This window comes from Melozone crissalis, unplaced genomic scaffold, assembly GCF_028551555.1.
Source record: "Melozone crissalis strain CALT ecotype California unplaced genomic scaffold, PUWL_Pcris_2 ptg000016l_1, whole genome shotgun sequence".
In the NCBI taxonomy this organism is placed as follows: domain Eukaryota; kingdom Metazoa; phylum Chordata; class Aves; order Passeriformes; family Passerellidae; genus Melozone; species Melozone crissalis.
In genome coordinates, this window is record NW_026535794.1 from 54,984,843 (window position 1) to 55,008,337 (window position 23,495).

General features: G+C 37.5%; 1 protein-coding gene across 1 annotated transcript in view; it reads left to right on the forward strand.

Annotated features, from left to right (window-relative positions):
- The window catches only part of VPS41 (VPS41 subunit of HOPS complex), a 109,266-nt gene that overhangs the window by 19,802 nt on the left and 65,969 nt on the right, over positions 1-23,495 (forward strand). The window contains exons 3-4 of the mRNA XM_054273825.1: positions 3,352-3,459; positions 6,538-6,615. Of these exons, the coding sequence (XP_054129800.1) occupies positions 3,352-3,459; positions 6,538-6,615 (186 nt within the window). The remainder of the gene's footprint in view (positions 1-3,351; positions 3,460-6,537; positions 6,616-23,495) is intronic.

Consider the following 23,495-nt stretch of genomic DNA (forward strand, 5'->3'; position numbering starts at 1 on the left):
CTGTGAGTTCTCTTGTATGGGGTAAATTTCACTCTGTTTGTATCTTAGCTTTGCTGCAAGTCAGGCCTTGCACTATTCCTCTAGGTTGTCATAGAAACACAGCTAACTGACATCTCAACTCAGGCTGGTCATGGTTTAATTTGTGGATTTTCAAGATTATTAAAATTTAACAAAAATTATTGATTTGCTTTTATTAACACTGGCTTGTGTTTACTTTAGAAGTTCAAACTGCATAAAAGCTTTTCCTAGTAGAAAAATACCTTTAAAATTATTAAACCCTGATACTCTAAATAAGAGATCATCAAATTCTTTTTATATATCAGTGTCTGAAGCAGTAATCTTGAATTTTTGAAAATCACCTTTTTATTTCATATTGTTTACAGTAAAGTGCTCCAACCTCATTTCAATTCACCTTTTAGCTTGACTTTTATTTAACATACAAGATACCTGTCAAGAAAGCGTGAAATAGGTACATCATCATGCCTAATATTTAGGAGTTTTCATTTTATTTACTTACTTTGAAGCTGTATCAGAATGCTGGCAGAATGCTTTGGTGCACTGACTTTTGAAAGTATATATTTTTTGTATATGCATGTGCAGAAAAAATTACTTAGTTTTCACTCATAAATAAGACAGGTAAAACTTATTTACAGTAACTTTATTTAATGGTCCATGGATGAATGATTTTATGCAAACTACTCCAGAGACTAGAATTAACTTTTCATGTTGGTTGCACATTGGATGTCCTGGCCCTAGCAACATGTGGGATCTTATAAAAACTAGATGACTGGCGTTCAGTTTTTACTTTTATGGATTTATTCAATGATTGCCCATGCATTTCAAGTATAATCTTTGTAAGCAATGTATAAAATGCAGTAATGTGTTAATTGTTATAATGGACACATACTTCCTTACACTCTCCTTCCATCAAATGTATGCTTTTTACTTTGACTTTACCTCCTCCCTCTACCTTGTAGCCATTTATTAACGATCTGTAGGCATGAGGAATTTGACTGATTTATATACAGACCTGTAATTTGACATTGTCATTCTGTCTAGTAACAACTTTGTTCAGTGTTAGATTTACTGAATAAAATTGTTTCTTAGTGGACATTTTGACATCCCACTTCATACTCCTACGTCATGCACTGCTGACATCCCTGTATTAATCTCATTTGTATTCTGTCATAAAACTCTCACATAACATTTTAAAACACTCTCTTTGCAGCATATTTCTATAAGCAAGGGACTAGGTATTGGGTTTCTCCATAGGTGTATATGGCTTTTTTGTGTTTTGTATGAGGTTATGTACATGTTACCATATATGATGGTAGCACACATAGTAAATGGCCGTACTATTTAACTTGGAAAAGACTGGCTTTAGTACTGCAAAAGCAATTTTAAAAAATGTGGTTTTTTTAACCTGTTAACATGTCTCTCTTCCAAATTTATTTTTTGCATTGTACCTACAAGAAAGTGCTGCACAAATACAGTTCTACTGTAGGCTGATACTGTGCGTTTTTAGGAATTGGAAGGCAGCGGTTGGTGGGAAGTCAAGGCACTTCTTTAACTAGACCACTGCACTGGTATATTGTGGTTGCTTAAGAATGAAAGATGTTTTATATGGAAAACATACTTGTTGGGGAAGATGAAACAGGAAAACCTTATAAATATGATTGCCTGGCAAAAGATTTTGAGAATATGGAAACTATAAGCAAGATTGAAATGAAATGCGATACCTTAGTTACTGAACAACTGGAAAACAATGGTGTGGCCGGACTGGAGGTAATCCTCTTTTGATGAAACAAGACCCTCTGCTTGCAGACAGGTCCAAGGCTCAGAGCAGACCCTACTAGCTTGGCAGAAGGGGTCCAAAGAGTAGATTTAGGGTTTAAAATGTAACACAGTATGGTGATGTAATGATTCTTATAGGCTATGTATAAATGCTATAGGATTTGTATCTTGTATTAGATTGGTTAGTGAGAATTAGAATATTCAACACAGAAGAAGATTTATTGTATGGTAACAGGAACCTCGCTCTTTACCTTCTCCCTCTCTCGGGCCTGCTCCGAGCTGTGGCTGGCAGCTCCCAGCAGGGCCCTGCGCCCAGGCCCTTGGCAATAAACAGGAAGTTCCACAACCTGGCTTCAAGGATCTCTCTTCTCTGTCCATCCTGACTGTCCTGCCCCCCGTTGCTCCTACACATACTCAGTGTTGATATATTCATTATAGTCAATAGCAAGTGTAGGAGAATATTATTGCAGGTGTACTGTTTCCCAGTGAGGACCAAGGATCTGTAAGGGTTTGTGTATGTCTGTGCATGTATAAGATTAACTGAGACTTACTGAAGCCTGTGGAATCTCTCTGGCATTGTACCTCTGTACGCCAGCTGTTACAGATAGATGCCTATGACCAACGACCTATTTTGCAACTAGGATTTTCTTTTCCTAAGAGATAAGCATGTTGGGTCTTCTTTGAGCAATAAATTTGCTGCTTGGGGTTTTTTGGGGGGTTTTTTTGGTTTTTTTTTTAGCTTGGATTCCTTTCTCTTCACTCTTTCCCCCATGGTCCTTCCTTGCATTTAAGTAGTGATTGGGTGATAATACCTAACATGCATGAAAAGAGCGGAACACTTCAGTATTTACCAGAAAAAGATCCTAACATGCAGAAGATAAAGGTGATTCATAGGAGTATAATATGTCCAGGTTCTCTTCCCAGAAAACATATTTATAGTATTTTTTTTTTTACCATAAGCCCATTGGTGGATTTTATACAATTAACTTATTCCTAGTGGATTCTTCTTATTTTTGTTCACAGCATTTTGCCTCTATCCTTCCTACAGAGGTGCAGCATCTTGTAAAGGTCGTGAAGTTTCTTGTAATGTGCATGCTTCAGCTTTCAGTTCATTGTGGCTACAGTGGCACACTTTATTTTATCATCCTTCATTATCATATTCATCCTTCTTGTATTTCACTTCTAAATTGCAAATTACTAACTTTGTGAAACAAAGTACACATGCACATTTTTTCCTGCTTTTTAGATATCAAGTAAGTGCCTCCTACAGCTAAATTGACATGCTGCTATACAGACTTTGCACTCAGAACTTTGGAGTAAAAAGAAAAACCAGTAACAAAAAAGCAGAGCCCAAACCCCTTCAGATGATTAAACTGTGAAAGTTTGGCTTTTGATTGTAATGGCTGTTGTGAAGAGATCGCAGTGATCCATCTTCGCCTGTTGCTGTGTGACAATTTTGGGGTATCTTTTAATTTGTTTTTTATCTAAAATAAACTTCTAAGTATTTTTGTTGTTTTTTCTCTCTTGCTCCCTTTTCTTATACTCCTAAAAATTTAGGAAGATGAGAGTGAAGAAGAACCTAAGCTCAAGTATGAACGGCTTTCTAATGGAGTGACTGAAATTCTCCAGAAGGATGCAGCCAGCTGCATGACAGTGCATGAAAAGGTATTATGTGACTTTGTGGCTGAGATAGCACTTCTGCTCAGTTTTATGTATTTGTCTGTCCTCATAGTGCATCAATATATTTCTGTGTAGAAGTGATGCCAAATCTAGAGTTGCACTGCAAGGCATCAGTGACATAAACAAAATTTACCATTAACCTGTATTGAGAAATCCACATTTTCTCAATGTTAAAACAAGTAGTTCACATGGTTCAATTAACAGCAGATCTCTCAGAATCAATTCCCTTTTTGTTTGTATCAAGCATTTTTCAGTGATAAACACATTTTCTCAATGAGGAAATGAGGTGAGAATTCAAGATGCAGTGATTTGTTAGATGAGATGTTTACATTAGCTACTAGAAAAATGCTCACTCACATTTAATAATGAAAAGTATTAAGAACTGCAATCAAAATGGAATCCTAACTTTTCTTTATTCAGAAAGGAAGTTGGCATATACAGTGCTTATTTGTACAGCCATGTCAGCAAAGATCAACTTGATCATGCCAGGAAATTAGCATATATTTGGCTGTGGAAGGCATGTTAAAGCAGGGGAGAAGAAAGTAAATATTGTGGTTTTTGTTTGCTTAGACTTTACTTTTGGGGAGTGTCATACTAACACTTCCCTGTTCCCCTTCCCTGATTCAGTATGTTAAAAAGAGAGGAACTGCACGGGCTAGAGATTTTGATGTACCAGAGGGATAATAAGGATAAAGACATATCTTAATAGATGATACGGATAAAGACATATCCTAATAGACAATGCAAAGTAAAGAAATTTTTAAAATAATTTATATTTTTTCTTAAAAGAAATAAACTTCATATGATTCTTTAGTGATTTAAACAATTGCTTTTGTGTTTTATGTGTTTTCTTCTCTTTTATACATACTGTAAAACATGTAGAATATTGAGGCATTCTGAAGTGCAGCTGAAAATGTGAGTTAATGATTTGTCAGCTACTAGTATGTAAAACATAGTAGCTATTTTCTGAATATATAATTTTTCACAGCCAGTAGTATCTCCTTAACAGTTATTGTTGAGGGATCTATCTTTATTATTTGGCTATATTTTTAGATTGACTTGTGCTATGTTTCTTTTCCTCAGAGGACTGTTGCTATGGCTCAAGAGGCTCTTAAGATGAAGCTTGTATTTTAACAGTGTGAATGAAAACAATAAGTCTTTTTAAAATGTTTTTGACAACTTAGAATTACACAGATATTTGGAAAATTGGCGAGCATTTCCTCTTTGTCTGTAGCCTGTTTCTGTTACCTTTTATTCCTGCATCTTAGGTAAATTTTGAAAGCCAAGAGTTTAAGAGGATTTTTCTATAAGGATGTGCACAGATACAGCTTTTGCTATAGTGTCACAAAGCATGACAATACAGGAAAACTGTTGAAGTATCCCAGTACTTTCAGTTTTCCAGCAAACTAGATACACTACTTATGAGAAGAATCAATATTGTTAGAAGCCAGGTACTGCAGTCTTTTAGGAATAGGTCTTTTGCAACAGAGAACTTAAAAATGAAGCTGGGTTATAGGTTTTGCAAGGGTATTTCTGTTTCGTTCTTGTTGGGTTTTTTTGGGATTTTTTTCCTGAACGAACAGGAAAAGCCTTGCTAAATGCTATCATTAGAAAAATTACGCAGTAATATGTAAAATATTGCTCTGATTAAAGCACTTTAACTTTGCTGGGAATCCTGAGATCTGGCTTCTGCATTCAGACTAATTTCCCCCCAGAATTTTTATTTTTTTCATTTTTGCTACTAAAGCATCATATTTTCACCAGGCTTGCTGTCTGCACTGGATGACTAATCGTCATGGCACCTGGTGCATTCAAGCAGGCCTGTGCAGTGGAATAGTCATACCTAGTTATGTCTGCACACCTGATGTTTTATTAACCAGTATTGATTTTTTTACCCGGGGGACTTTTTTCTTCCTGAAAAAAGGCAACCTTGCAGGAGTGAAAGGCATTGCAGGGAATGAATTTCTAATGAGCCCCTTCTTTCCCTTTCTTGCCTCCTTTTAATGTAGCTTCATATTTTAAGTGCCTGAACAGAAATTTCATTTTAAGCAATTCCATTTTGATAAATCCTTTTAAACCTTGACTTTCTGTAAGGTTATTTTTTAAAGATTGTGCTGCCTGACTGACACGCTTAGCAGTGCCTGTAAATTTGAGCATTTCATTATAGGTTGCAATGAAGCATGCTCACATGCAGTGAAATACAGAGAATTGAGTAGCCTGGACTATTTCAGTAATGCTGAAAGTGGGAGGGTGGGGGAGGGGGCAAATAAAAGAAACCTCTGTCATAAATCAAGTAGTACTGAAATTCTATCTTTTCTGTTTAGGTGTAGTTCACATGGTTCAATTAACAGCAGATCTCTCAGAATCAATTTCCTTCTTGTTTGTATCAAAATAAGTTTGTGATAGTATGGATTTATGTCAAGATTTCTTTATTTTGCTGCTATTTTTTAGAATGAAACTCCTGAGATTTCCAAGGAAGTGTATTTGTCTTGGGAGTATTCTATTTAGGAATGTTGCTATGTGAAGGAAAGCAATCCCAGGAGTTATCTGTGTACTTAAATGCACTGTCATAGACCTTCCATAATTCAACTGTATTTTACCAGGGGCTTACAGTTGGCCTTTTGCTGTGTTTGAACACTTTTTTTTAAATTTTAATAATGAAGAAGAATTAAAAATAAAGCTCAAAGGAAACATTAGGATTGAAACAAAGCTGCAGAAAGGATCTAGGAACTATTTCAGATCTCTGTTGGTTCTTGCTCTCGTGCTGCATTTTTAATTTGCTGCCACAGTCCATCAGCTGGTGTATACAGACTGCAGACCCACCATTAGTTGTCAGTGGATGAGGGTCCTCATGACTCATTCTGACAGCTAACTTGCACTATCACAGTAATATGGGCTTGAAGCCCTGTTTTATTCTTTGGGTACAGTTAAAATAACCTTTCTCTATAGAAAGTGGTGGGCTTTTTTCTTTTCCCCGGTGTTGCTAATCCTGGAGTTCATTTAGCATTGCATTATTTCTTATGGTGTCTTTGTGTTTATGTAATCAATCTCTTTCTTTCGCAGTTTTTGGCACTGGGAACACATTATGGCAAAGTTTATTTACTTGATGTCCAGGGGAACATCACACAGAAGTTTGATGTTGTAAGTATGATGTTATTCAGAACCCATTTACAGGCATGTAAAACTGCTGCAATGTACACTTAACACTCATGCTGCAGTAAGTCAGTTACACGTGCAACTACACTAAGGCATTCCATAACATAAAAAACAGTGTATGGTCCTTGCAAAAAGAAGTTATGCTGGATGTCTTTGTGGTGAGCACATCTCAGTTTATATATAGGAAACTTTCTCATGTAGCAGAAGAGGAAATGCATATTTATGATTGCAAGTGGCTATTAGAAATGGAACCCAGAAACTCATTACTGCCATGATGCATGAACCTGTTCATTAGCTGACTACTGTCAGTTATTAGTTTGTGCACTGTCACCTTATCTAGTTGCCATAAATAATTGAAAAGTGATGACCTTGCTGGCTCAGTTTATCAATTACAAATATGTAATGCTAATATTTTATGTAAATATTTTGAAGTTTGAATTATTAAGGGATTGTATTGATTGAAGGAAAAGAAGAAGCCTTTTTCCTTGTTGTGCTTTGTGGTATCAGATGCATAAAATGCTAAATTTAAAGCTCTGTTCTAGAGTATTAAATGTTCCTTTTTATTGTGGATATTAGTTCATTGTTTCAAATTCCCTGTCTTTCTTGGGGAGTGGAAGGAAAAGAATTAGAATTTTTTTTTCTCCTCAGGTCTTCAAAAATGTTAGTAGCCAAGCACTGTTTTTTCTAGCAGTATAAGTACTAGCCATAAAAACCAGCACAAGATGTGGACATATTTGCAAAGAGAATATACATTCTAAAGGTGACACAGCTGCATGGAAGGGGTCAAGCGTTTGTTTGTATTTTTGAAAAATCTAATTATGGATTGTGCAAGGGAGTAGAGCATAAACTTAAGTAAAAACTTAAGGTGCAGCTCTTGAAGGAATTTTTAGATTTAATTTTATTCAGATTGACAATGACCTTACTGGGGATTCATTAAAGTCAAACAAATTATGAGCTTCTGTTTCTTTTAATTTTGTATGTTCATCAGCCCTGTAGCTGAGAATGCTGACTGCATTTCAGAAGAGGAAAAGCTTTTGGTGTCTCCCTTGCAGTTCTTATTACGTTACATGCATGGTTCTTCATAGAGTTTCTCTGAGAAGTGGGAGAAACTTCTCTATTTGAGGCAGGTCAGATTAAATATACCTGAATTATTCTCTTCCATTGCTGCAGTAGAAAACAGAGTCAGAGACTCACTTAAATGAAGTGGAGATTTTGTATTGAGTCTGGCATTAACTGTCCTAAACTTGTATTTGTTCCATTCAGTATAAGGTGCTTGGAAAATTTTAGTTGTAGAACAATCTTCTGTCCACCACCAGTGCATGTTCTCTCACACTGGTTCCAAGAGATGAAATTGTCCTTCAGAAGATTTAGGGAACTGCCTAGGTGTAGAGCAAGGAGCAAGGGGACCTGTTACCTGGTAAAGTCTATAAAACAAAGTCCCTGCATTCTCTTTATATGCACCCTCCCAAATTTGCTGTTATTTTCTTTGTTTTTCTTTACTGAAAAGTCCTACCAGCGCCTGCTGGGAGGCTGGTTTCTTATGAAGTTAGTGTTGGACTATAAAGTTACTTTCTGCTCAAAGATGTTACTTTTCCAAACTTAGCCTGCTTCAGCATGATTTTTGTGCTGTGTCTCTTGTAAAGATGACAGTGATTTCTTTTGAAACTATTGTTAGAGTACAAACTGCTTGTTGAGCTGGAGAATAGGAAAAAGAAATGTTTCTTGGATTCTACTCTTAATGTTTATATCTCTTTTTGTAATGTACATGTCTCTGCTGCAATAGATTATATCATGGATTAGTTGGAAATGGTGCTTCTTTTTTTTTTTCCTCTTTTTTCTAGTTTGAAGAAGAATGATTTTTCTCTAGCACCACTTGTCTTTAAAAGAAAAGTTTCTCAAGGAACTACTAACTGTTGTAGAACAGAACAGGCTGCCTATGTGAGAAGAAAGCAGCTCTATGATGTACATGGTTGCTTAAGCTGAAGAGTTTTTTGAATTAATAATGTCAGCTGCTGAACCCATAGACAGTTTATTTTGAACTGGCTGCTGTATGCTAAAGTATTTTCCTTCTAACCTGAACTTCTCAAGATGCTGAATTTCAGACTAGAGACATTACTACAAAACATTCACGGGAGGTCTCAGTTCAGTTCTCTCCTTCTAATGCCTCTTTATTGTGTCCCCTGGGGAATTCGCATTAAAGTATTGCTATGTTATAAATCCCAAATAAAACCTAACTCTTTCTGGGAAAAAAAAGGGAATTACTTCCTGAAGTCACACAGGGACAAAGCATTTCTTGTAAATGTGCTGATGAAGACTGTTTTCACTAGTGGTGTTTTTTCAGGTTCTTTTTCTCTGATCCAAAAAGAGCAAATTCCTTCTCAGAACCTTTTCATTGGTGAAATGGCATATACAGCTCTGTCTTGAAGTTATTAATAGGGAAAGTACCTGTTGTTACTGATTATTGGAAATTAATATTGTATATAGTTTTTTCTGAATCAAATAGAAGTATTACCACTGAAATATTTTAATTGTTTGTGTACCTGGGAAGTAAGTGTCTTTTATGTATTTTTCTTTTTGAAAGGATCTTTTCAGCAGATGTTTTCTGTCTTGTGACATTGCAGAAATTAATAGTAAGGATAGCAATGTGATGCCCTTTGTGCAAAAGAAAACAGTTACATAAGGAACTGTACTTCATCTGAGTCTTTATCTCCATTTTTCAGGGTGTTGTTTTGGTTTTGGGTTTTTTTTTAAAGAAAAGCTGGGATGTGAAAAAACTAATTTTTTTATACGTCTGTTAAATGTGTAATTATCAAAAACAAACCATACATGGGAAACTTAAAAAGCTACTAGATCCAAACACTGTTAGTATGTAAAATAAACCAGAATTATGCAAGAGGGTTTTTTAAAGAATTTTTTAAAAATTCATTTCAATACCAAGTGTATATTAAATATTCTTAGAAAATAACCTTACTGCTCTCTTAGTCCTCTTGATTTTTGTTTTTCTTTCCTAATTTCAGGAAGCCATGTTAAAAAAATATAAATGGTCTTGGAAATTAAAGAAATAAGAATTTTTGCTTTTATAATAAATCCTTTTTTTTTCCATAATGCATCTGCATTTGAGCCAAATTGTAAAAAGTAAAAAGATACTCATATCAGAGGATTTGCAGCAAAATGAGGGAGAAAATTCACCAGTGTGTTGCATTATCTCCAGAATGGCCAAGTTTTGAATGGCAGCACTCCTTTTCAAGACCAAATGCATGTATCATTTTAATTTGAGCTAAAAACAGCTGTAAGAAACATTAAAATATAAAGTTTGGCATCCCACACACTTTTTTGTTTATTGTTTAAAAAACCTATTAGGACTGCACTTCTTGATGTCCATAGCAGCAAATCAATGTGGTTATCCTGGATTACAAATACTGTAGTGTCTACTCTGCTTTACCGATAAATATTCAAAGAGGCTTCTGTGAAACTTATGTGAAAAACTAGAAATTATTTTTAGAATGAAGTCTTACTCTCGTCCAGCTCTTCAAGTATCTGATGCACAATCCTATACCAAGTGGACACTAGTCTTTTCAGGCTTGCAACTCCTCTTGTCAACAGCAGTGGAAATGTGTGCTTTGAAACTGTTGTAAGATATTTGTGTTTTGGGTGGAATTGAGACAGGAATTGGGAGGCTTTGGCCTTTTCTGTTGCTTGGTATCTCAGCAGTCGTGCTTGTGCACTTGTTATACCTCTCTCCTCTTTGCCTAGCATTTCTGTAGCTCTTGCCAGGGTGGCGTGTCTTTGACAATGTCGGTTGCCTAAGATTTAGTGGTATGCATCCTCAATAATGTATGTTTGACAAACTGGTATTCTCTTGTATTAGGGTTCAGTGCATTGAGTGAGATGAAATGTGTCAAATACACTGAAAATTATTACTAAAAGGCAACAAGAAGAGGGGAGAAAAGCCTGCTAATTCCACTGACAAAGGATGATGCAGAACTGATTCACAGCACGTTAATTCCAAATGTCTCTCCATCTTTCTTTCCTTCTTAGACTGTCTACAATTTATTCATATAATTATTGCCTGAACTGACATCCTGTGGACTAAGGATTTGTAGATATGAAGAAAGCTGTACAAACATGTTTAGTTACGTAACAAATCAAAAAGCTTTCAAAGGGCAAGAAGACCTGTCCCCATTCTGGTCTTCTCATAAACATCAAGCTTAAAGCAAAAGTGGTAAGAAGTCTTGGATGGTGCCAATGATAGTCTGTTAGAAGGGGGGAGATTGCCTGTTTTATAAGTAACACGGATTTAAATGTTTAATGCATTGAAGGTGTTTCAGTAGTGATGCATGAGTCTAGAAAAGGATGTAAATAGTGGTTTAATGCTTCTCTTAATACAAAGAAATTGAAGTCTTTTAGCACGCAACATCTATTTGAGACTATTCTTGAGCTATTCAAGACCACTAGAGTTTCAGAAAGAAACCTTCTCACAGCTTATCTTTTTACAATGTATTTCTTTCCTTGCCTTGTGGTTATCTTTGTGATTGTCTCGCATTGTGTAGCACTAGCTCTTTAATTATAGTTTTTTTGTTGGAGTGATAGTAATGCAAAAACACTACGTCATCTCTGCTGCCATGAGGGCTTGAAAGGGAGTTCCCTCTGTGGTGGTATTATTGCCCTTGAGTGTATTGAAGTTACAGCACTCACCAATCTCTGGAGCAAGACCTTGGTTGAAGGTCAGTGTGTGGCCTGTTGGTTTTGCTGATAACTCAGCAGGTTGCAAAGAAAACCAGAGGTTTCAGTTGACTTGTTGCCTCTTGGCAAGAGTTTAATTGTTAACAACAAAAAAATATTTCTAACAAAGAAACAGCTGTTCTTAAGCACTAAGTGCTGCTGCTAGCAATGATACAAAACCTGCTAACTGCTGTAGGAGATTAAGCAACATCTTTCAATGGGGAAGGTAACATTGTATGATGAAGTTGCTTTTGGTGGAACTTTGCATGAGAGTTTCAGACTAAGATGATGTAAATATCACTTACTTTGACAAGCTACTTCAAAGTCCCTGTTTTTTATCTTTAACGACATCATTGTAATTGTTAGTGTCAGACCATGTAGGAAAACTTAGGAAGTGAAGCAGCAGAATTTAAAGATCTGGGTAGCTCTCTGTTAGGATTTGCATGGTGTTACTGTGCCTGTTAAATTTGAAGCTGAAATCCTGTTATGTTTATAAAACCAAGTAGTCTATTTTAAGTGAGAGTTCCAAAAGCCAAAATAAAAATTATGGTTTTGATAGAAGCAAGTGTCTATGGCAAAGGACAGGTTTCCTTTTCAACCCTGGGACCTCCCAACAAAATAGGTGTTGCATTTTTATGTCTTAAATGCTTTATGCCAACTGCTAGCTCTTTCAAATGGAAAAAATTGATACAAATATCTTCTTTTGGGATTTTTGTCTTAAGTCTTGAGTGTCTACACCCAATTTAATATCTCTTCTGCTTTTCTCTGTCTATGTTTTCATTTTAACTGCAAAGGAAATGCAAAGGTTTTTACAGTAGTTGTGGGAATAATTCAGATGGCTTCTGTGTCTGTTTTTTTTGTATAAGGCTTAAAAAGTATGTTTTATATGTTTATTCTGGTACTATGCTTATTAGGTTGCTTGTGACATGAACTGTTTCCAGTGGGAGCTGTGGAGCTATTGATGATTCAGAACCATCTTTGGCAGGAACCATGGTGTACCTGTGGTATCTTGCGTAGACTGGCAGAAATTTTGGCGTCATGACCATTATTCCTTAGATATAGAAAAGTTTCTTGTCTGACAAAACTGAAATAAGAAAAAAACAACCTCTTGTACATGTTTTGCACATCATCTTTGTACTATTGTATCTGACTTTCCTTTGAAAGGAGTATTAATGAAATTTTTAGTTAACCAAAAAGATCAAAGGGATATGGAAGGTATTTGATACTAATAGAAATGTTGTTTGGATTATGGATGAAATGTGGGAGTTCTAAACAATTCTAGAATCGCTTATAATTGGCTTTTGTTGCTCAAAACTTAGGAAGTGTCACCGTTTCATTCAATTATTCTTTCAGGATTGTAGTTTCAATAACCGTATCTTAGTGCAAAAATAATGTAAAAATTTCAGCTGGAGGTATGAGTTCAGCTACAAAAAGTCTTGTATGGTACAGTCATTTATTTCTTGAATGTTGTTAACTCATACAAGTCAGATGTGTGCGTGTACTGCAGCAAACAGTAACATGTATGCTGTCAATCTAATTAATTTCAATTGAAGTATAAAGCCTATGTACTTTAGCAGCTGATTTTGGAATAGCAATTGTTTCTGCCTTCTCTTTTGAACTCTTGACTAGCAACTAGGTTGCCCATGTCCCTTTTTTGAGAAGGATTACAGCCCCATCTTTAGACCAAATGGTCCTTCTACAACTTCATTACCCTTCAAATGCATATTGTTTTCCTTTTTTTTTTAACATAGAAGCATTGGAAGAAGTCTCGTTTTTTGTTCTCCAGTATCAATCACTTTACCTCAGACTGGATATCTTGTTGTTTGTCAGCTGCATTTCATGTCCAGCTCTAAATGTATTACATTCAAGGTACCTTAGCAGCCCTCTTTAGTGTCACTGACTTCAGTAGAAATCTGTTATGTCACCTTTTAATGAGGTAAAGGACTGTGTTTACATACTGTTCTGTCACAAGCATCTAGACATAGGAAATAGTTCACTTGCTCCTTACTTGGTAGGATGCTGTCGTATTCTGCATGTTTTTTTCGAAAAAAAGCATTGAATAATCTAGGGTGAAGGCATTTGAAAAGGGGAGAATGCAAAACATAAAGGACATTAAGGACATTACTACTGTAGTATTTAATACAGCATTGTTGCTCAATGAAAGGGCAAAGCTTCCAATTTATTTTCTTTTTTTCACCAGACCTTGTTGCCTCTTATTTCTGTGGAGGATCAAGCAGAGGACCTTACTGTAATTCTGCAAAGTAAATGTAGATGTGTCACTTTCAGACAGTTTTCAGCAAAATTATTTGTGATATTATTAAGATACATCAAAGTCATCAAAACAGTTTTTTTCCCTTTTAACTCTTTCACCATCCAGGTGTAGTAATATTTGCTGTTTGAATGTGTATCACATCTCAGGACTATTTAGAAAGTGGACCACTGTGCCAAATTGCTCTGGAGTTTTATTGGCACCAATGAAACAGCAAGTTTCAGGTAGCACTAATTAAGTGTTTTCATAGAAGACTGGTAACTCAGATGTGCATTTTCTAAAATCTAATAACACTTAAAAGCACAGGGAGGATTTGGAGAGGTTTGATTGTAAGCTAGTGTATTGCTGATTCCTAGGGCTGTTTTCCTTTCAAATGGGGTATTATACCTGGATGGTATTTTTGTCCATAGGGAATGCAGGCACTTATGTGCATATATAGAATAATAGTAGTTTGCCTGTCAGAATTATTAAGAGTTCAGGCATTAATAAAATATTATTTACATTAGAAAATGTTTTCCTGGTTAGAAAGACTGAATTCTGGAGGACAATGTTTTTTATACAATTTGACATTAATGATAGGGCTACAGCCCTTTGTTTCCATTAACAATAAAAATACAGCACTGTTAAAAATAGATAATGACATAACAGGGGCATAATACGATGAGCAAAACATCAAGGCAAAACCAAGTAGTTTTTCCTATGGGGAAGACATAACTGATAATGAACTTAAAAATTCTAATAAAGGTTCCTTTCTGGAAGATGAGACTTATTTGTTTTAAAAGACATGCCAGTGTGTATAGTAGTTTATTGCACTTGTGATGGAATATTAAACATGTACAGTCCAGATTTGACCAGTGTCTGGTGTTAATACCCTCAGAATGGCTGCTGATAAAAGTATCTACTGTCAAGTGACCATCTCCACTGTGATGGTCTTTACTGTTGAAGAAGTTAGTTTCACTTAGTGTCCTCTGACACAGAGAAATAAAGATATAAGAAACGTCAGAAATTGCTATTTTGGTGTTGGAAGGTTCACCACTGTAATCCTAAACTGGCTGCTAGTTGAAGTCTAGTTGTTGAAGGTCTTGGCAGTTTTATGGATAGGAGCTTTGAAATGTCAGCAATGTAAAGATGGAGTGAATGAATGTGTTTGCTTTTTTAATCTACTTTAAATAAAGTTTATGATATACAATCAAATGTACACTTCACTGGTATTGAAATAGAGCCTCTTTGTATGTAAATGCATTGAGGAACTTGTACAGGATCAATTAATCTTCATATTTAGCCTTGCCTATCGTACTGTCACAATGAGGATATGGCATACAATATACTGCTTATGGTAAATTACAGCACACTTCATAATACACAGTTTCTACCAGTGTGAGTACTCTCTGTCTCCCTCCATCTTTTTGGTTTGCATATGCTTTTAGGATCCTGACAAGACATCCAATATTGACTGAGTATCTCTGGTGGACTTGTGAGACTTTACCAGATGTTTATAATTGCAAATAAAGAAAGTGCCAGAGTTGGTGTCCAAAGAGAATACAATGCTTTCGATAATCAGAAAATGTGTTTATTATTGTGTGTAGCTCTGACTTATGGTAGTCTGTATCAGTGTTGATAACTGAAAATTTACATGGAAAATGACGCTGTAGCTGTAGGTGTTGGCTGAGCTTGAGCATTGATAACCCAGTGTAATATTTAACTATGCCAGGAGTATAACTGCTTATGTTGTTTTCAGCCAGGAAAGGGAATTCATTTCCTTATAATATTTCTGCATCTGTCTGATTCCATCAGTGGAGATATTTTCACTGATTTCACTAGCCACTGGATTTGGATCATTTTCTGTAGCAGAGTAGTTGACAAGCCAAAATAATTGGGAAAAGCACTTATTGAAATTTTCCATTGCAGGAGCTTACAGAAAGAAAAAAACAACAAAAAAAAGAGAACTATGAAGAAAATAATGGGCTTGTGTGGAATGTGTGGAGAAACAGGAGAAACAGTGTTTCCAGGCTCCATGGGATGATGTCTTCTATCTTGTGTTAGGTCAGAGATTGGGACGAGCACCATGGCTGTTCAGAAAACCTTCCTGGAAATGATGTTGGCACAACAGTGCATGAGCCGTAAGCAGAATAGTCAACAGCCCCTTTGCTTCTTCAAAAGTTGTTTGGTGGATGCACCAATAAATTAATCTCTAAAAAGAAAACCTCTCCTGACAAGAGCTTTCACTCTATGTCCTGCTTGGCCTTTTTCATTAGTCACATTTCTGAAAGCTGGCTTATCAAGAAATGGAGTAAAATCACATACTTTCCACTTCAAAATTCTGTTAAATACATTAATGACGGTGGTAGTATTCTGTTAGAAAGAGGCAGTGAAAGTGCCCCTTAAGTTACATCCTCAGAGTTTTAGATATGTTTTGGGGACTGTTCTTCAAAGCCCGTTTTAATAATTCAGTAGCCTCTCTTGAAAGTTTATATTTAAAGATGAATTCTCACAAGTTCATTGTGTTTGGCAAACTATTCTGAAAAGAAAGCAGTAACAGAAATTGGTGAGGTGAACCTCTGCATTGCCTGGAATAGTCTTTCTCCCCAGGGAGTGTTGGGTTTTCCAAGGAAGATATATCTATCACCAGCCGGCTTTCCTCAGCCCTCCCCCCGTACTTCAGCCTTCTCCATGGCTGTGTGATTGGGAATATTGCTTCATATTCTCAGATGGCTTTAATACACAGATAGCAACAAGAAGTAGGGAAAGGCTTAGGACATAAAATTGTTGAAGAGCCCTACAGTTATGCAGAGAATGGCAAAGGGGATCTGGGGGGAGAAGGAAATGGGAGTAGTTTGCTTACTTTGGCACAGAGTTCCCAGGAGGATATCTCCTTACACTGCAGTGTTTTAATAGAAAAGAGGTTTTTCTTTGGATCCATCAGGAATTAGCTAACAGTTCAATTCTGCTAGGAAGTAGTCGAGGCTTTCAGTATAGATTTGGTTTTGGTAATAGTTCCATCAATCGTAAACAAGCATTCTGATTATCTAGTAACTACGAGAGATTTAGGGAGATCCCTTGTTAATATTTTTTTTTCCCCTTGGATGTTTTGGGGTTTTTTTTCCTTAGTCCCTGCAGTTGACAAACAAGGTTAAGGGATTCACTGATGTGGAAAATATTGAAATCACTGTAGGCTTTTTGTTATTTCTCACTGTCTTAGATTGTATTTCAGAGACTTGTTGTCCTCATATTCCCTTAGTTTTAGACAAGCTTTTGAGATCTTTGGTTTTTGTAGATAAGGTCTGCCTTCCTGCAGACAAGATAAAAGTTAATGTTGTTATTGTTCTGTGTCCCAGACCTTGTCACTCCCCTGAACCATCCCCCCTTCCTTTTCTTCTAACCAACGTAATCTCCCATTTTTCATTTGGAGAATGACAGATTCAAGAGTGTTATAGGAAATGCAATGGAGCAATAGTTCCCACCAGAATTTTGTTGCTAATATTGGTGAACTAAACCTCTTTGGTGTGAAAATTAGTAAATTTTCAGGAAATGAAACTTAAGATGTTGTAAATGTAGAGTATGCTTCTTCATTGCAGGCAGTGGTGAACATCTTTTTCTTTAACTCCTACAGCTGCATTTTCAGTTTAGACTTTTGTGTTATTGTGCTTTGTTCCTTGGCTATGTGTAAATACATATGTGTGTACTTCTGGTTTTTTATGGGTAAATCATGGTACAGCATTAGAATTTGGGTTTCAAGATGCTTTTGCCTATGTTGTATCAATGAAATTTTACAAATATGCGAAATACTGGTGAGTCAGTGCAACACTGCAGCATTTGAGGCAAGAAAAGTGCATGGGTTCAGTTTCTTTTTAAAGACAGTTCCTCAGTACAAGAGATCTCTGGGTATGAGTGTTTTGAAGTCCAAAAAGATGGGACACAACATATCATAAAGTTGTGCTCAACTGTTGCTGAGGATTTGGGATGCTTTTCAAAGCCAGTCCCTCATCCTACGTAGAGCAAGGTTTGTGTTTTGTGAGGATCTTAGCTTAGTTATGACAATAACTGAGGTGGTTTCTGTTTGCAAATCAGTATTTTACACTTGGATACCTCCGCCATGGTGGAAGTAATACAAACATAATAATGGTAGTCCATACTCCAGTAAGCTAACCATTTATACAACCAAGTATACAACCATGGGTTGATTGATCATATTGCTGTACATTGGAGCTTTACATGCTTGTTTATGTGAATGGCATGCAGATGAAACATGAATAAATGAAAAGTAGGCACATTTAGGAGACAGTTTTTTTATTACAATGCAACTTTGTACATGCAATTTGCCTTAGTATGGAGTATCGCATCCCTCTGAGGGAAACTACAAGGAATTCTTTTAGAAATGGATGGTCAGGAACTAATTAAGCCAAACAAGGCAAACGTTGTATCTGAGAACTGTTTATTAGTGATGAAAAAAAAACCAAACCAAAAAAACAAAAGCCAAAAAGAAAAAGGAGTTGCCCAAACGAAAGAGGGCTGGAAAAGGCAGAAAAGAAGGAAGGAAAATGGAAAAGGAGGGGAAAGAGCAGGGAGAGAGGGGGGAGAGGAGACAGAGAGGAAAGGAGAGCGTTGCCACCTGCGGGTCCGGGGAAGTGCGGGCGGTGCGCGCTGCCTGCCCGTGCAGGGCTGGCTCCGAGCGAGCCCACGCGACTCTCGGGGAGGCTCCACAGCACGCGGGGCAGGCGCTCCGACCGGAGGCTCAGGACCCTGGACAGGGTCGGGGCGAGCATCGCAGTGCCGGGCTCGGTCGGAGCAGCCGGGTTGAACGCAAGTAGCTCGGGCAAGGACGCGCGGGCCAAGCGGCAATGTGGTGGTCAGGGACACGGGGAGGCAGGACAGGCGCGAAGGCAGAGGAGCCAAAAGGCAGCCTGGGGTCAGGGCAAAGGAGGGAGCGAGCAAGCCAGCAAGGGCACAGCAGCAAGCAGTGGCGAGCCCCTCAGCAGGCTGTAGCCAAAGGTAAAAAGCAAGTCTCAAAAGCCCCCAGCCACAAGACAAGTCCCCAGAAAGACACAAAAAGGATAAAACCCAAGAGCCCCTCAAAGCAAAAGGTATAGTCTCCAAAGCCTCCACTGCTCGTGGTGAAATTACTTTTTATGCTCTCTGGCTCTTCCCTAAGCCTGCCTGTTGGCTGGAGACCATTGGCCCAGTGTAACCTTCCATGGCAGTGAGAAGCCTCTCTGGGGAGTTCAGTGTCTCCTACTGACTGTCCCTTGGGAGGAGGTGAAGTCCCATGTTGCCAGGTGAAATCCTCCCAGAGACAAGGCTTGCCTCCTGCATGTGGCAGATGTGCAACCCCTTCCCCATGTGCCCCTGGCAATCAGTGTTGAGATAAAGCTAAATTGGTTCCTCACACAGAGATAAATAATTATGTTTAAATTAATTTAGAAAAGTTTATGAAAAGTCTTTAAAAAGAGTGGATGAAAACACTGATTAAGGAGGTTGTAGAAGTGATGGGAACCTCTTGAAGTAAAATGAGCTTTTCTGTAAGTATGTTTGAACACTGCTTTGCTTTTCACACTCCTAATGTGCATGTGGTTTGCCTGCAAACCATGGCTAAAAGGCATGAAGTCACAGACAACTATTAAAATGTTTAGATTCCTAGCTTGTAAATATTGCATTTCTCACAGAATTGGAGTGAAATCCAGTCTTATGTTTCATGTTCATCCACTTCAAATCCATTGGGATGCAGCATTTGTGAAAGAATCAATTATCCATTTGTTAGTCGGGGGAGCTTTACAAATTATACATTAGCAGATTGATTTCTCAGGTTCACCATTGGGGGACTGATTGTATAAGGTGGGTTGATGATGAGTGTCAGGGGAGAAGGAGTTGCCACAAAGAACACAATTAAAAGAAGCTTTCTGAGTTGCCATGAATTTACTCCTAATTGAAGAGCTGACTTAATCCATAGTAAGAGCATTTATTTCAAGCATTTTACATTAGGTAATTGATTATCACATGAGGTACATTTGCTGCTAGATACTTGATTTTCCTTTCCTTTAAATTTAGGATTTTGCAAAAGTCTGCATTTAGATCTTTATGTGCAAGGTGTCTACTAGCTTTCTCTTCTGCTACCTAAACTTCTCTTTCGTCCATTAAGGTAATGGTTTTTTTTGTTCTATAGTGTCAGCTTGACATTATTGATTTTGAACAGTCAAACTTACTTATGTTGTCCAGAATTCCAAACATGTCTCCATCAGAAAGAAAACTGAAGCTAATGGAAATTCAGCTGAAGGTATTTCTTCCTTTGCTGGTACTTTAAAAGAGTATTAAATTCTGAAGCTATTCCCAGGTAAATAATTTCCATTCCTAACCAACAGGATCCAACTTATTACCGAACTTGAATTATGATGCTTGAGAAATTAAATGTGTATTATTATCTCTTATACAGTACTGGAAGTATCATTGTGATCACAAAGTTGTTGTGAATTTTTACTTGATTGGCCTAATTGTTGGGGTCCTGATTAGGTACAAAAAAGATTATCCAATGTAGTGCTAATAAAGTAATAAATAGTACATTTTCAACATTTTATATACAGGTGCCTCTGGTTTTATGACATGAGGCTTAAGATTAGATCATCTCTATTATGTGTTCTAAATTTTAGAATCTTTTACATGTTACAGGTTTTTTCCAACACACATTTAAAATACCTTTACAACAGTCAAGTGACCAAATTCCAGTGTGTATCATGGTTCCAACTGTGTTAAATAATCAGTCCTTCAAATTATGATGAGTTAGTGACTACTTTTGTCTTCTCTAACTTTGAGTGATTCTTTATCTTTTGTAGACATGTAAAGGTAGATCGGGCTGGAGGGGCATTTATTCCTTTACTATAAAATCTGTTTTCTTTTGTCAGACAAATAAATTCATCAGTGTGTTAGCTGGACAAAGCTTTAAAAAAACACAAGGGAAAGGCAGTTGAAACTTTATGCCTGAGCTTATAACATTTATTTTAAAAAAGAAAAATAAAAGCAAGGTGGGAGGGGGTGACTCACAATATTATTTGTGTTCTTCCTTTCTAAAATATCAAAATTATTCACAGGGTATTGGATGCAATTGAATGCAATTAATTTTGATGCAATTTAATTCATTTAATGCAATTAAATTTGAAATAGCAAGTAGCTTTGCTGACTGGCACAGAAGTATATTTAAACAAATGATGGTTATGAAAAGAAGAATTGGAACTGATTCTGGAAGAAACGCTTTAGTTTAGATAATATATGTACCAATTTTATCTGTGGTCTTTTCTTTCTTCTTTCCTGCATAGGTTGAGATCTTGATTTCAAACAGCTTTCCAGTGGAACATAATTCTGGATATCATAGGCTTGATTGTTATTTAACCCTGAACAAGAAGAGTCTGGTATTAGAGTTCTTCCTGAAACTTTATTTAAAATGCATGTAATATTCAGCCTGGACTGTCATCACTTTCTGAGCTCCACAGAAAGTTCTGACTTGTAATGTCAGCAGACAGACTAATAGTCAATGTGCTAGTTTGACTTGAGTACAGAAAAAAATTTACTCTGTGTTTGCTTTGCCTTGTGTATATCATTTCCTGTCAACACTTAGCTGGAGGGTTGTGTAAATGAGCAGGTCTCTTTTAGTTGAGTTCAGTTGTTTTCCCTGATTGTCATCTGTGTATGGTGGAGACAAAGAGGAAAAAATAATAGGAGAAAGGAAAAGTTAATAGCAACTGTTGAAGGTGTTGGGCATGCAGAAGGCTTGTACCAAATTGCTACTTAAAATATATATGCTGTTATGAAATACTGTATCATTGAATTTCTGTTTAGAAATAGAACAAGTCTGGAAGTATTGTGCAATATTTTGAATGTGAGAAAAGTGCAAATACTCTGGAATCACCCCTTTTTTCCACTGACAACATTCTAGAATCTTAGAATCACAGAATGTTAAGTGCTTAGAATGTAAAGATTACATAGTCCTAATCTTCCCTGCTATGGGCAGGGACACCTCCCCCTAGACGAAGTTGCTCAAGGCCTTATTCAGCCTAGCTTTGAACGGTATCAGGGTTGGGATATCCACAACCTCTCTGGGCAACCTGTTCAGTGTCTCACCACACTCACAGTATATAACTTCTTCCTAATATGTAACCTAAATTTTCCCTTTTTCATTTGTACTCGTTACTCCTTGTCTTATCATTGCAGTTCCTGATGAAGAGTCCCTCTCCAGACTTTCTTGTAGGTCACTTTCAGGTACTGGAAGTTGGGGTCTCCATGCAACCTTCTTTTCTTCAGGCTGTACAGCCTCAGCTTTCTCAGCCTGTCTTCATAATAGAGGTACTTTAGTCCTCTTGCAAACTTCATGACTCGCCTCTGGACTTGCTCCAACAGTTTCATGTCCTCCTGATGTTGGAGACACCAGAACTGAATGCAGCGCTCCAGTTAGGATCTCACATGAGCAGAGTAGAGGGGCAGAATCACCTCCTTTGACCTGCTGGCATTCCTTGTGATGCAGCCCAGGATTCAATTGTCTTTTTGAGCTATGAGCGCACACAGCTGGCTTGTGTGGAGTTTTACCTCACCTGTAACCCCCAGGTCTTTCTTAGCAGGGCTGCTCTCAACCACTTCTCTGCCCAAGCCATTGGTGTATCTGGGATTTGCAGTGACGCAGGTGTAGTGTCGGCAATGAAGAGAGACGGGGACTCCATGAAATGTCAAAGAATCCAAATTTATTGTGAAGTACAACTGCTTATATACTTATTCTAGGAAGACTAGTAATGTTTTACTACCAGGATTGGGTTAATCATCACATGAAAAAAACTTATGCATTTTACAACATCTCTTGCATTTTACATCTCTTGCTTGAAGAGTTTGATGTAATTTTCTTTTTCTGGTAAGTCTGTCTGATTTAATCTTCTTGCAATCTTGATTTTATCCTCAAAGTTCAGTTTGCTATTGCCAAGGCATCCTGTTATCAAATCTCTTATGCTAACCAGGTCCAAAGTCCATAATCTGTCTTGTGTGTCCCAATAGTGTAGGACCTTGCTCTTTGCTTTGTTGAACTTCATGAGGTTTGCTTCAGCCCACATCTGTCGAGGTCCCTCTGGATGCCATTATCCCTTCCCTTCATCGTGTCAACTGCACCACACAGACTGGTGTCATCAGTGAACTTGCTGAGGGTGCGCTTGGTCCCGCTGTCCATGTCACCAACCAAGATGTTGGACAGTATCAGGCCCAGTATGGACCCTGAGGGATACCAGTCACTGATCTCCATGTGGCAATGAGCCGTTGACCAAAACTCTGTGCACGTGGCCATCTAGCCAGTTCTGTATCCACTGAGTGGTCCATCCATCAAATCCCTGTCTCTCCAATCTGGAGACAGGGATGTCCTACAGGAGTTCTAAATGCTTTGCATTTAGTCCAGGTGGACAATGTCAGTTGCTCTACCCCTGTCTACCAACACTGTAGCCCTGTCATAGAAGGTCACCAAATTTGTTAGGCATGATCTTCTCCTTGTAGAACCATTTTAGCTGTTACCAGTCACCTCTTTGTTGGCCAGGTACCTTAGCAAAGTTTCCCGTAGAATCTGCTGTGTGACCTTGCCTGGCACAGAGCTGAAACTGACTGGACAGTAGTTCCCTGTATCTTCCACTTTTCCCTTTTTAGAAATGAGGACTATATTTCCTTTTTTCCAGTTATCAAGGACTTTACCTGACACAATTTTTCAAAAACAATGGATGGTGGCTCAGCAACTTCATCTCCCAGCTCCCTCAGGACCCACATATAAATCTCGTTGGGTCCCATGGACTCGTGCACATTAAGGTTCCTTAGATGGTCTCAAACCTGATCCTCTCCTACAGGGGCTCAGGATCTTCATCCCTCACAG